Genomic DNA, 13,498 nt, shown 5'->3' with positions numbered 1-13,498 from the left:
ACCAGGCCAACCTCAGTGCGGCAGGTGGAGATCTCAGGAGTTTACTAGCATGTCAGTCTAGCTGAAACAGCAAGCTTTAGGTTGTGTGAGAGACCCCATCTCAAAGGAATAATGTAGAACGTGGTGGGTCAAAGCTCCTTTGAGGGTGAATGACTTTTTACAGGGATTACCTAAGACCTTTGGAAAACACAGATACTTACATTACAATTCACAACAGTAAAAAATAAATTACAGTTATGAAGTAGCAACAAAAATAATTTTATAGTTGGGGTCACCATAACACAAAGAACTGTATCAAAAGGGTCACAGCATTAGTAAGGTTGAGAACCACTCAGAGAGGAAGACATTCAGCAGTCTTCCTCTGCATAAACGGAGATGCACATACCCATATATACATGTGTATACATGCGTATACCACACATGCACACACAAAGAAACAAAGGCGAACTCAGACATAAAGAAACAAAGTCAGACTAAATTTAAAAAGACTTGGCCATGCCAAATGTTGAGGAGGATATAAGGAAACTGTTAACAAGAATTGTAATAACCACTTTGGAAAACAGTTTGGCAGATCCTTAAAAATGTAACCACTTGGGCTAGACCAGCATCCACATGACAGCTTACAACTGTCTGTAACTCCAGTTCCAGAGGATCCAACACTTCACACAGACATACATACAGGCAAAACACCAATGCACATGAAATGAAAAGGGAAAATAAAACATTGCATCTTATGACCTTGTCATTCCTGTCCAGTATGTAAGAGAACGTATATCCATTCAATGACATGGATGTTCATAGCAACTGTATTTATATTTACAGGATGGAAATAACCCAAATGTTCATTATCAGGTTACTAAATAGACAAGTTTTACTATATTCATGTACTAGAATACTGCTCAATAAAAAGAAAGAAACGTTACAAAAACTAGATACATCTGGAAATAATTAATTATGCTAAATAGAGGAAAGCAGCTAGCCAAATACCCTTCACCCAAATAGGTACTGTAGAACTTATATACTATAGGAAATGATAACAGTTCCTCACAGAGGCGGGAAAGAAGAGTGGGAGGATGGTTACAAAGGTACATGAGATTTAGGGGTGATATATGCTTCCTATCTGATTATAGTTAACAATTCTTAGAGGTTACAGACTTTGAACATGTGTAACTTAGTGTAATTGTTAATTGAACTTCTAAGCTATTTCACTCTACTTTGTACAGAACAAAAACCATTACCATGAGGTTGGGTTAGGGACTTTAAAGAACACACGTGTTCCTTTGCTGGCCATTCCCACAAATTTTGCAGTGTGAATAAGTACGTCCAGGAGCTTTGGGTTTTAAGGTGTAAATAAGCATGCTAGAGTAAAGTACTGTTTTAGGGTTTGAGTATGCGACTTTTTTGTTGTATATAAAGGTATATCTCGAATATTCTGTTCCTGTATATAAACAATATTTAAAAACAAAGCCTTTTTTTTTTTTATCACATTACCAGATAAGCTGAGTTGCAGACCAATGCTTGGTGTGTGGTTCCTAACTAACTGGTTGTATTCCTTCAATGGACATGCTTAGGTGAAGGTGATGGTTGACTCAGGAGACCGAAAGCGTGCCATCAGTTCTGTGTGCAGTTATATTGTATACCAGTGTAGTCGGCCAGCTCCTCTTCACTCCCGGGATCTGCACTCCATGATAGTGGCAGCTTTTCAGTGTCTCTGTGTCTGGCTGACAGAGCACCCTGATATGCTGGATGAAAAGGTGAGCTTATTCAGTCTTGAAATGCCAAGCAGGAGTGAAACAACTTAAAAGAGAACATCTGACTTTAAATACAGTATCACATACTTTTAATTTACTTGTTTGACTTCAGTAGGACACTTAACTCCTTTTTTTTTTTTTTTAACTTTTATTGAATTTCTATGATTTACATGTTATGCACCAAAATCCCTTTCCTCTCCTCATCCCATCATATCCACCCTCTGCCCTTGCAACCTCCCCCTAGTAAACTAAAACAAACAAACAAAAATCTTGTCATAGAAGTTGTAGTGTATCACACAGTATAGCCTTTTGTCCACCTATGTTTGCTTTCAAATGTTCATTGCTATGAGTCATGGGTCTGGTTTGAGGCCTACATTATTGTTGCCGGATCCTCACTGGGACTGCTGTTGGATATCCCGTTGTTGCCCTGTGTCAAGGAGATTCTTCATCTTTGAATCTGCAGGTCTGGCCCCTTCATGTGTTCCAGCAGGTCATACATGGGGTAGATGTTGGGGTGAGGTCGACTCAGAGCCCTGGATCAGGGCCCGTTCCCTTGTCCTTGGGGCAGGGCTGGCTCTCCTGCTCCTGTGTCATCATGGCAGGGCTGGCTCTCCTGCTCCCGAGGACACTTACTCTTTTGAGCATAACTAGTAAACTATCATCATGCTTACATTTGGTTCCAAGTAAGTCCACAGAGAGGTTCTTTATGGAAGAGAAGATCTTGCCTGGCTTATCTGAACCAGCAAGACTTCTTTTATGAAAAATAATATTTTCGTTAATTCTTGTAAAATTTCATAATGTGTATTTTGGACATACTCATCCCTTTTCATCAGGTTCTGCCCTCTCTACCCTCACTTCCCTAGATACCCAATTTTGAGGGTTTTTTTTCCTCTCTATTGAGTCCAGGTTGTGTTTCCTAGCTACTTTTGGGAGTGGGGCTTGCCTTGGAGTATGGCCAACCTACCAGTGATCATATCATTAAAGACAATTGATTGTGCCTGTCCAAGCAGCTGTCATATCTGATCACACATGCCAGTAGCTCCCCAGCTAGTGATAATATTTTTTTTGCCTATTTCCAGCTCCTTCATGCTGAAATTTTGTTTGGCTTGAGCTTGCTCAGTCTTGTGTATGCTTTCTCAGTTGCTGTGAGTTCATATATGCAGCTGTTGTATCTGGAAAAATCCTTTTTTTGGATAGCATGGCAGACTGGAGATAGATATTAAAGCTACTTGGTTTCCTATTATCAAACAAAGAGGGTCACCTAATTGTGAATCTGCAAAGCTAGGGCGCAGCTTGGCTGTAAAAGTTACTTTTATCGAAACATTGTATTTCTTACAGGTTTCTGTACTTTTTAGTGGGCACAGATAGCTAGTCTGTTTTCTCTATAGGGAAGCAGGCATAATAAGCTCAGTGATAGAGCTTTCCAGGGTCATTTGATATTTATAGAGGTTTTTGTAAGTAATATTGTTGATAAAATCTGAGTTATTTTTATTGTGGCTTTTAACGTTATGATGTCAGAAATTGTTTACAGGACTGAACTTGTAGCTAAGTTTAATAGAATGCTTGCTTAGTGTCTATAAAGCACTCACTTTGATCCCTAGTGCTACACAAACCAGCTATGATGGCACCTACTTGTAATTTCAGGTACTTAGGAGGTAGAAGAAGGGGGATTAGAAAGTCAAGGTCATCCCTGGCTACATAATGAGTTAGAGGTCAGACTTCACTACCTGAAACTCTGTTAAATATAACAGTTTTAAAAAGAAATTATTTTAAGATGTCAGTCATTTGAGTTGGGGATGGTGGCACTTGCCTGTAATTCTAACCCTTAAAAAGCAGAGGCAAAAGGTCCTAAGTTCAAGGTTAGCTTGGGCTACATAGTGAGTTGGAGACCAGCCTGAGCTCTGTAGTGAGATCCTCTTCAAAAAAATAATTAACCTTTTTGGTATATTAGGTAATCTGATGTGTCTTAAACCATCTGGGTTTGGCTGAATTACTTCTGAATCTATCTTACCTAGCCATTCAGGGGTTGTGACAATCCATGGTAATTTTGTGAACTCTGTAACTAATAAAATTAAAACGTATCTTTAGTCTCCTTCTGAACATACACATTTAGTTCTTTTAAGAGAAGCTTAATGGAGGTTTAAGTTTAATGGAGGTTAAGTTTATTATGATAAAAATATATCTGTTAAAGAGCATTTGAAACTGGAGCTCCACCTCCAAAACACGACCATGTTATGGCTCCCTGCATCTCTTAAGTAAGATGTATAAAAATTGATCTGGAGTTGGTAAGTTGGATCAGCAGATAAAAGTGCTTGTCACCAAATTTAATGACTTAAGTTTGATCTCTGAGTCCCAAATGGTGGGGGGAGAGAATCAACTCCCAAAAGTTGTTCTCTGGCCTTGGCTTGTATACAAATACACATATACTCTCTTAAAATAATATGTTTGAAATATTTTTTTAAAAAATCATTCTTTCCCTCCTTTTAGGATTGCCTTAAGGAAGTGCTGGAGATTGTAGAGCTGGGCATCTCGGGAAGCAAGTCCAAGAACAGTGAGCAAGAGGTCAAGTACAAAGGCGACAAGGAACCAAACCCTGCATCCATGAGGGTAAAGGATGCTGCAGAAGCCACTTTAACATGGTATGGAAGCAGTCTCTGCTGCTCTGTCTTCCTTGTTCAGCACAGCGTACCTCAGCCCTATAGGATGCTGTATCTCTAGACACAAAATGAAAAGCAAATACTCTTTTTGTACTCATTCTTAGACCAACAGGAAACTAGAGTTGGGATCTTTGTATTTCCACTGGCTGATACTAACTCAGGTCATGTTAGAGCCAGGAAGTATCTTGGAGTACTTTATCCCTTTTGTTGATGGCTTAGCCTAGAGATGAGATGTGTCACAACATCAGATCTGCTACCCAGGACTGATGTCTACTGTATCCTTTATGTTATATTCAGCTAAGATTTTTTTTTAACTCCCTTATAAGAGCTTGGTAATAGAATCATATAGATGAGTCAGATTTAGTTATTACCATGAATACCATCTGATACAGTAAGGAAGATGAAATAGAAATACAAAGTTCTTCAGCATCAGTATCCCAAAAGAAGAGGTAAAATAAGATGTCAGGGGACTGGGAAGAAGAAGTGGATACTTTGAGATTAAGTGAAATTAGAGTAACATACTTAGGGAACCACATTGACTTAGTGTGAGAAGATGGGCAACAGCATTGCAGGGACTTAAAAATGTATGTCACATAGAAACAAGAGATTGTTTGTTTGAAAGAATGGCAGAAAGAGTTGAGAAAGTTCTTTGTACCTGGTGGATGAGGATATGGGAAAGGAGACTGTTTGGCCACATCTACAAATTGAAGGGAATAAATATGTAGAGATTACATAGATGTATAAAATATGTAAAGATATGGCTCATGTAAGGATGACTATGGATGAAAGCCTAGGAAAATAGAACCACTGGAAGGTGGTAAGCTTAGTCTGGTTTGAAGATTGTGTGTAAGCCAGCTCTGCCTGAGATCCTGGCATCTTTTGGGACTGTAGTACCCTTTGCTACTTTGGTTTATGTTCACATTAGTTGAATTTGTTTTTGTTCTTCTTGGGCTTAGATTATTTTCAGAAGGATATTTATTGGCGTTTGTTTAGACCTGTGCTAACTGCTAGACTTTCAGTGCCTTTATTGAGGTTTATTTAATAGCTAGAAAATTGGTGAATATATCTGTGAGAGCAAGTGCTTGTGCAATATGTGGGCTTGGGAAGCCATAACTGCCACAGCTCTGGAACCAGGAAGAGGATGAAGGCTAGGAGATAAACAGGGAGAGCCTTGCTCACCATGAGTTCTTGAATTCGTAGTGCTGCAAGAAGTTTGTCTCGCTTTATCCTTGTTCTATGAGAGCATAGTTGCTGCTGAGGCCTGGCTGTGTGCCTGGGGTCTTTTCCTATTAGGTTGTAATTATCTGAATGGCTCTTGTCTTCATTTTCTGCTGTCTTGCCTCTCTTAGCAAGTCCATCATGATGTCTTTAGTTCCCACTCCAGCAGTGCAGGGTTTCATCATGGTGGATCATGTTCCCGTCAGTTTCTTTGTTGTCTCACAGTGCTGCTTTTTTTTTTTTTGTCAGTATCACCATTGGGTTTTTGTTGTTGTTGTTGTTTGTTTGTTTGCTTGCTTTCTGCCTGTCCTGGAACTCATTATGTAGACCAGGCTGGTCTTAAAATCACAGAGATCCACCTGCCTCTGCCTCCAGAGTGCTGGGATTAAAGGTGTCTCCCAGTATGCCCAGCTATCAACATTGTTTTCATTGGCCTCTTCTCTGATTTGTATTTGTCATTCCTCACGAGGCCAGCGACTAAGTCCAGTATACTATCTTTGCAAGGTCTTCCCACCATTCCCTGAAGCCTCAGATAATACTCTGTACTAGATTACCTCACTTCTTGCCAAATTTCTATTTCTAATCTCTTAACTCTTCCTGTTTGTCTTGTAGTCCATGGCTAACTTACCATCCTTAAACACCATTTCATCCTACTGCTTGAGTGATTAAAAGCCTAGAGTAGATCTCCTGTTTCTACCATGTCTGAATTCTAGTGGAGGTGATCAGATTTCTCTCACCCACCACTGCTCCTGAGCACTCCCTTGCCATAGTTGGGCCACTTGTAGTGGTGAGCTGGGCATGCTCATACCTGCTTATGTATTTCTCTTACGTTTCAGGCAACATCATATAGTTCCCATGTTCACAGTAAATCTAGCTACTTGTAGGAACCTCCTTCTGTTACTCTGATTTTTGAAGCACAACTATTTTTACTACTGCTACACTCACTCACTGTCTGACCTGTCTCACATGATGTGGACTTCCATACTGTCACAGTCATACCGAGTTTATTTGGCACACACCAGTCTGCCTTTGATAACCTTTATAATGTACATATTTACTGGTTGGGTTTCTTGACCTTGACATGTAAGTATAAATTTAGAAGTCATTTCAGTGGTCCCAATGCTTAAGGCATATTTATTAAATGCTTAGCTTTCAATTGGGGCTTAGAGTCTGCCCCTAAGATTTCCTACTTTGTTTTAATTATTAAAAGCTTGATGTTCTATATCAAACAAAAAATCTCACATGTTGACTTATTCTCATTGATTCTTATTCAGGCTTTTGGTGGTGAAATCCTTTTTCCAGGCAGCAACAGTATGCAACAACAATGTTTATGTTGCTCTGTTCCTTTCTGCTACTGCCTTTATGTGGTTTTCATATTGCACGGATTTGAGTACCTCAACTGGCATAGCTTTGACCACGTATCACTGCGGGAGATGCCTGAGAACAGTGTTCTTTATGGGATCTGACTGTCTTCACACTCTACAACAGTGTATTTCATCAACATCTATTAGGAGACTGTAACAAAACTTGAGTGCTGGAGACTCTTATTAAGTTAACTGGACTCTTGTAGTCTTCATGTTTTCTTTATGTTTATTTTTCTCATCCGATGCTTATTTGTTTGGGAGTGACCAAATTTCTTTTAGTAAGATATTCCACATTATGTGTAGTCTTTTTAAATCCAAACTCTTATTCTGATATATGATCTTTGCAGATTAAGTTCTTGTCTACTACAAGGTTACTTTTTTTTTTTCTTAATTATTTTGCCGTTTCCCTCTACCTCTGGGTCTCACTATGTAGCCTTGTCTGTCCTGGAACTCACTCTGTACACCAGGCTGGCCTTGAACTCAAAGGCATCAGCCTGTCTCTGGCTCCCAAGTGCTAGGACTAATGGCATGCACCACTATACCCTGCTCCTTACAAAAACAAAACAAAACAGTATTTGTATGTGTGCATGGGCCTGTGCATGTCAGAAGACAACTTTGAAAGTCTTTTTTTCTTTCTACCATCTGAGCTCCAGAGAATCCAACTCTGCTTATTGAGATTGTTAGCAATGGTCTTTACGCACTGAGCCATCCTACTGACCTCCCATTCATGGTAGTCTCTTGCCTCAGCTTCCTGGGTGCTAGTACTATAGGCATGAACAAGCATTATGAGCTTGTTTTTTGTGTTCTTATCAGAACACTACTTACAAAAAGCAGAAGTTGAACCTCAGAGCGTATTAGCAGAGACTTTCCTTTTCACAAGGAGTTTTAATCTTTATCACGACACAGTCAAGTGCTTATATTAATTTCATAGGCTATTACTCACCATTCCAGTCTAGTCACTACCAGGAGAGAAGAATGTGGTGAGGCTGGTAATGATTTCATCTAAGTGACCTAACCTCTTCCAGCAGCCTGTTTGATAACATCATAGACCTCATATGGGACATACAAGCTCACCAGGTCTATGTGGTGTGTGACATATGTGTCTGTTCCACTGGAGAAAGCCAAAGCTCTATTTTCTCAGTACTAGTCTCCTGGGAGGTCTCCTATTTGCCACAGTCCTTAGAGTGCTAAACCAACTGTGTTCCTTCATTCCTTGAATTGTTGCAGTATTCTAGGAGGAGAGAAAACTGCAAAGAAAACATGTGCTAGGAAACAGTGCTTTCCATCACCAGAGACATTAGAAAGCTGAGACCAGGCTATCCACGCTGAAGATTGAGTGACAAAAATGGTGTTGAGGGTTGAGGAGATGGCTTAGTAACTAAGAGCACGTGTTGTACAAGCATGAGGACCTGGGTTCAGATCTCTAGTGCCCACGTGAAAAACTAGACATGGCTGTATGCACCGGTAACCTCAGTGCTAGAGGGGAAGACTGAGACAGGATCACGGCTTATTGGCTGCCAGCCTAGTTCCACATTCATTAAGAGACATTGTCTTGAGGGATTAAGGTAGAGAATGATAGAACAGGATACACTCTCATATACATACAACACACATGCAACACATGCACATGTGCACATGCACATACGAAAATGCTGAGGAATAGTTTTTGGTATGAGATGCATTTGAAAGGCAAGGTTGATACTACATAGTAAAATCTTTATTTAAATACACAATGATTTTTCTTTGAGCCTTAGTTTCTTATTATAAATGAGGATAATTAAAAATGGAAATAACAATAGTATTTGTTTCATAAAGTTATCATGAAACTATGAGAAATGTGTATAAAGTGCCTAGAGCAGTACTTGATACAAACTGAGAGCTAGGTGAGTTATTAAATTCATTGTATGTATGCAGAAATCTTTATTCCCCCCTTCTCTGTGTGTGTACAAGTGTATATACAAACTCTGTATACACACATGCAAACATTTTTAAATGGTAAGTCTTGATCAGTAGAACTCTTGTTTCATAAAACATTTTGTGTCATAGATTTGCTTATGACAGCTTTTTGAGATTTAACTACTAGTGCCTCAAGTTCCTTAACTGAAATGAGGATATATGTATTCCTAACCATTCAGGAACAGGGCAACAGGCTCTAGTTTTTGTCCTTTTAACAATCATTTAGCTCTTTGGAGTCTTGAGTTTTCTTATCTGAAAAGTACCGGAGCCTGACTGATCTCTATATCCTTTTCTAGGCCTAAGATACTTTTGACTATCATAATCCTGAAACCTGAAGCACACAGACAGTTTTAAATGTGTCTTTAGAAGCTTCCTGATTTGGAACTGTAGTCAGTCATCTTTCCTGGGTAACAGAGAGAAATTTGCTTGCAGTATTTTGTTGGGAGGGAGCAGGACTGGGCAGGTGGAAGAACAAAACTGCTTGACAGTGGAGGCAGTTGCGCCAAACTACTCAGGCTGACTTGACCTCCAGTGTTCTCTCCAGCTGGAAGGGACCTGGGACCTAGGAGCCTTACTAACGAGTGAATATGGCCTGTCCTAGAAAGAATCAGTGGTCCTGGGTGAGCTACTCATGGCTGAGGGCAGTTCCTAGACTCATTGAAAGCTGTGGCTAATGTCACCCTGTCCTTAGGAGAGTGGCTTTCCTTCTTGGAGTACACGTTCTACCCAGCATGCCACAGGGATTAAATCTGACCTGTGAAGAGGAAGTATAGCTCTGTTCAGTTAATTTAGAGGGGCAGAAGGATACAAAAATCCAAGAGGTAAAGTTAAAGTTTTCTTTGGGAATTAATTGTTTTTTTATTCCATTCTTTGTAGTATCATGCAGTTGCTTGGCGCATTTCCTTCACCCAGTGGTCCTGCCTCTCCTTGTAGTCTGGTGAATGAGACCACTCTGATCAAATACTCCAGGCTGCCAACCATAAACAAGCATAGTTTCCGGTACTTTGTTTTGGATAACAGTGTCATCCTGGCAATGCTGGAGCAACCGCTTGGAAATGAGCAGAGTAAGTTGTAGCACTCTTAGCTTTCTCCACTGCTCAAACAGTGTATTCTCAGTTCTGTCAGGGAAGCAAAAGACTGCATTCCAAGTAACTATTTGTCAAAAAGACTTGAAGCTGTAGGATACCATCACCAGAGAAACAGATAAAAAATAGAATGTTCATTTGAAGGAGAATTGTTTAGCGATTCTTGATGTATGCTGAAATATCAAAGTGTGTCAGACTTTTATATGAAGTTTACCTTAGTGAGATATTTTATATTTACTATTTATAAAAATCAGTCACTCTTTCTTTTCTTGTGATCTTGGTCCTGCCCCTCAACTCCCTTCCCCTTTCACCCATTATTGCTCTGTTTCAGTTATTAATACCCACACAGGCTAGAAATTTGAGAAGTCATCTTTGCTTCCTCCTCCTGTTACTTCCTTATATAATTAACCTCAATGTCTCTACCAGTGACTCTTGACTCTTTTCTTTTATATGCCTCTCAATACATCTAAATGGAGGGCCTTAAGTAATTTCTTACATTGGTTTGTTGCACCTGGTCTGATATGCCCTGTGGCAGTTCAGAAGTTTGCTTGCCCTTACCACTGCCCTCCTTGCACCATAGAGTTCATCCTAAAGTATGTAGATATGGTCTGCTGACAACACTTCAGTGGTTGTTCACTGACAAGCCATGCACTGTCCCCCAGTCATGAAGCTCACAGGATGTGTGATTTGCTTAGGATAACTTGAGAAACATTTCTCAAATAACTAGGATTCAAATTCAAATTTTCCAAACAACAGGTTTTCTTTTGTTCTCCCACCACACTTGGACTTCCTCAGTGACTAAAGACACACGCAAAGATAAGCAGTCTTTGACTCCTGGACACATTCTGTTGACTAAAAACAGGATGTCATAATTCTACAAAATGAGAAATCTAGCCCTGATTGCAATAGAAGGATACGGTCACATTTCTGTCATGTTATATTTACATTTAGTGACCTAAATGTGAAATAGAATGGCACCACTGTTCATCATTGGTCAACTCTACCTTTACCTCAGAGTTAGGCTTGTCTGGCTTTTTCTCCATGCTGCCTATGTTTTATTATTCTACCACCCTTCTAACCTAAGCCATCTGCTGAGCAGCCTGCAAAATCTTGGTGTCCTCTTTAAGCTTTCTGGTTCTCTTGCAAGTTGTTTTTTTGTTTTGTTTTGTTTTGTTTTAAGTCATTTTACTGCGTAAATAGTCTACAAAAACCAAACCAAACCAAACTGTGTACAGTTATAAGGATATTTTGTTTATTGGTGGTAGTTAATAACAGAAGAAATGAGAGCATTAGAGCCAGCTTTAATTTCCATAACTGAGACAAAGAAAGACAATAAAAAGGATCCTGAGTTTTTAATGCACATCTCCATCCCTGAACTTGTGCTAGGAGGAAACAGTGCCAGCTTGCAGTAGTACACAGCAGGACCCCAGTCTGTGAGCAAATGTAATGTCAGCACTATAGAGATCCAACCTGTTTTCTTTCTTTCTTTTTTTTAAAGATTTATTTATCTTTATGTGCATTGGTGGCTTTGCTTACTTGTGTTCCTGTGTGAGGGTACAGATCCCATTGAACTGGAGTTACAGACAGTTGTGAGCTGTGGGAACTGGAAATTGAGCTTGGATCCTCTGGAAGAGCAGCCAGTGCTCTTAACCACATAGCCATCTCTCCAACCCTGTTTTATAAAAGTTGTCTTCGACACTGGAAGTTTAAGAGTGTTGACATGGTAGATACCATCTTACCAAAATATATGTATAGAGGTATGCAAGGATGTTAGGAGAGTTAAAATAGCATGGTTGGTACAGAGTGGGCCCTAGGACTTGTGGTATTTAGCTGTGGCACTGCACTTTAGGAGGCACTGAGCTAGGGCTGGCATCGTGAGATGCCCTGCAGGTGTTAGCAGGTTGTATGTTAAATGGTCGTTATCTAAAGTAAAAACTTTTTCACGTACAATTTATTCTAGATGATTTTTTCCCCTCTGTCACTGTGCTGGTGCGGGGAATGTCTGGAAGACTTGCTTGGGCTCAACAGCTTTGCCTTTTACCCAGAGGAGCAAAAGCAAATCAGAAGGTACATCAGAAGTTACGGTGTGTGCGTGAGTACATATACATGGGTGCATATGATTGCGTGTGTACATCTGTGTGTGGCGTAATTTAAAGATTAAATAACCTCCAACAGAAAGTCACAGGTTACATGAATGTTGCAGATCCCTAGCCAGGTCCTCTGTCACTGAATTTACTTCAGAATTGTCTTAGGAACCTAGAACTCCAGGTCTACTGAACTCCTTACAAGAACCTTTAAGGTGGGGGTCATTTCCAAAAGCTTTCTTGGTGATCCTGATACTCAGGAGTAAGGACTATTAATTCTAAATAGTGCTCCAGGCATTTCTAGGCAACTTTAAAAGCCAGATGCATCTGTATGTGGGAGAAGTTTGGATAGACCTTTAAGAGGCTTAACATTGTTTGCATGATTCATTCTGTATAATTGCTGATATGCTATATAATTTACTATAATATTTTATCATATTTAAGATTTTGTGGATAATATCTGTTTGTTGGAAAATTCAGGTAAAAAAGAAGAAATGTTAAATCATATGTAGTCACTTTTCAGAGGGAGCTAGCTAGTTCTATAGTTAATGTTTTACTGAGTTTTCTTTAAATCACTTTTCTTTCTGTATAAGGTTAATAGCTTAAAGAAGAAAGCATTTGGTGTAGTGCTTTTAAAATTATTACTTTTTAAGAATTTATGTTACTGCCGGGCGTGGTGGCGCACGCCTTTAGTCCCAGCACTCGGGAGGCAGAGGCAGGCGGATCGCTGTGAGTTCAAGGCCAGCCTGGTCTACAAAGTGAGTCCAGCACAGCCAAGATTATACAGAGAAACCCTGTCTCAAAAAACCAAAAAAAAAAAAAAAAAGAATTTATGTTACTAAAAATTATTTTGAAATCTTACAATGAAATTCCCCAGTGTTTGGACTCTCTCAAATTTAACACGTGAATTGTGTCTGTTAGTGAACTGAGCAGATAGCATTCAGTCAGTAGCCCTGTGAGACTCAAAGAGGGACAGAGTAGAAAGGGTCAGTATGTGCTGTGTATATACTAGGGCAGCATGTCAGGGCCATGAAGACCTAGATTTGGGCCCATGGTCTTAGTTAAAGCCAGCTAAGGTGCTAAGCAAACACACTTTCTAGAGATACTGGGGACCTGAACTTACATTTTACAGTGTGGAGCGAAGTGACTTCAGAGTTCTTAGGAAAAAAGGAAGTTTGAGTCTTAGAGCTTTTGTCTGTTCTTGTTTTTGTTTTGCACTGGGAATAAAACCCAGGACCACGGGGCTGGGCCTGGTGCCACATGCCTTTAATCCCCAAGCACTCAGGAGGCAGAGGCAGGTGGATTTCTTTGAGTTCAAGGCCAACCTGGTCTACAGAGCGAGTTCTTCCAGGACAGCCAGTGCTACACAGAGAAACCATGCCT

The 13,498-nt window shown here is 39.9% G+C and overlaps 1 protein-coding gene across 4 annotated transcripts in view; it reads left to right on the top strand.

Annotated features, from left to right (window-relative positions):
* The window catches only part of RALGAPB (Ral GTPase activating protein non-catalytic subunit beta), a 79,110-nt gene that overhangs the window by 42,768 nt on the left and 22,844 nt on the right, over positions 1–13,498 (top strand). For all 4 annotated transcript variants that reach the window (XM_084774885.1, XM_084774884.1, XM_084774887.1 and 1 more), the window contains 4 exons: positions 1,572–1,754; positions 4,239–4,390; positions 9,823–10,010; positions 11,992–12,098. In XM_084774885.1, coding sequence (XP_084631011.1) covers positions 1,572–1,754; positions 4,239–4,390; positions 9,823–10,010; positions 11,992–12,098 — 630 coding nt within the window. The remainder of the gene's footprint in view (positions 1–1,571; positions 1,755–4,238; positions 4,391–9,822; positions 10,011–11,991; positions 12,099–13,498) is intronic.

This window comes from Acomys minous (genome assembly GCF_964271855.1).
Source record: "Acomys minous genome assembly, chromosome: 3".
Lineage (NCBI taxonomy): Eukaryota > Metazoa > Chordata > Mammalia > Rodentia > Muridae > Acomys > Acomys minous.
The sequence above is the reverse complement of the archived record's forward strand: the minus strand, read 5'-3'. Positions and strand labels throughout refer to the sequence as shown.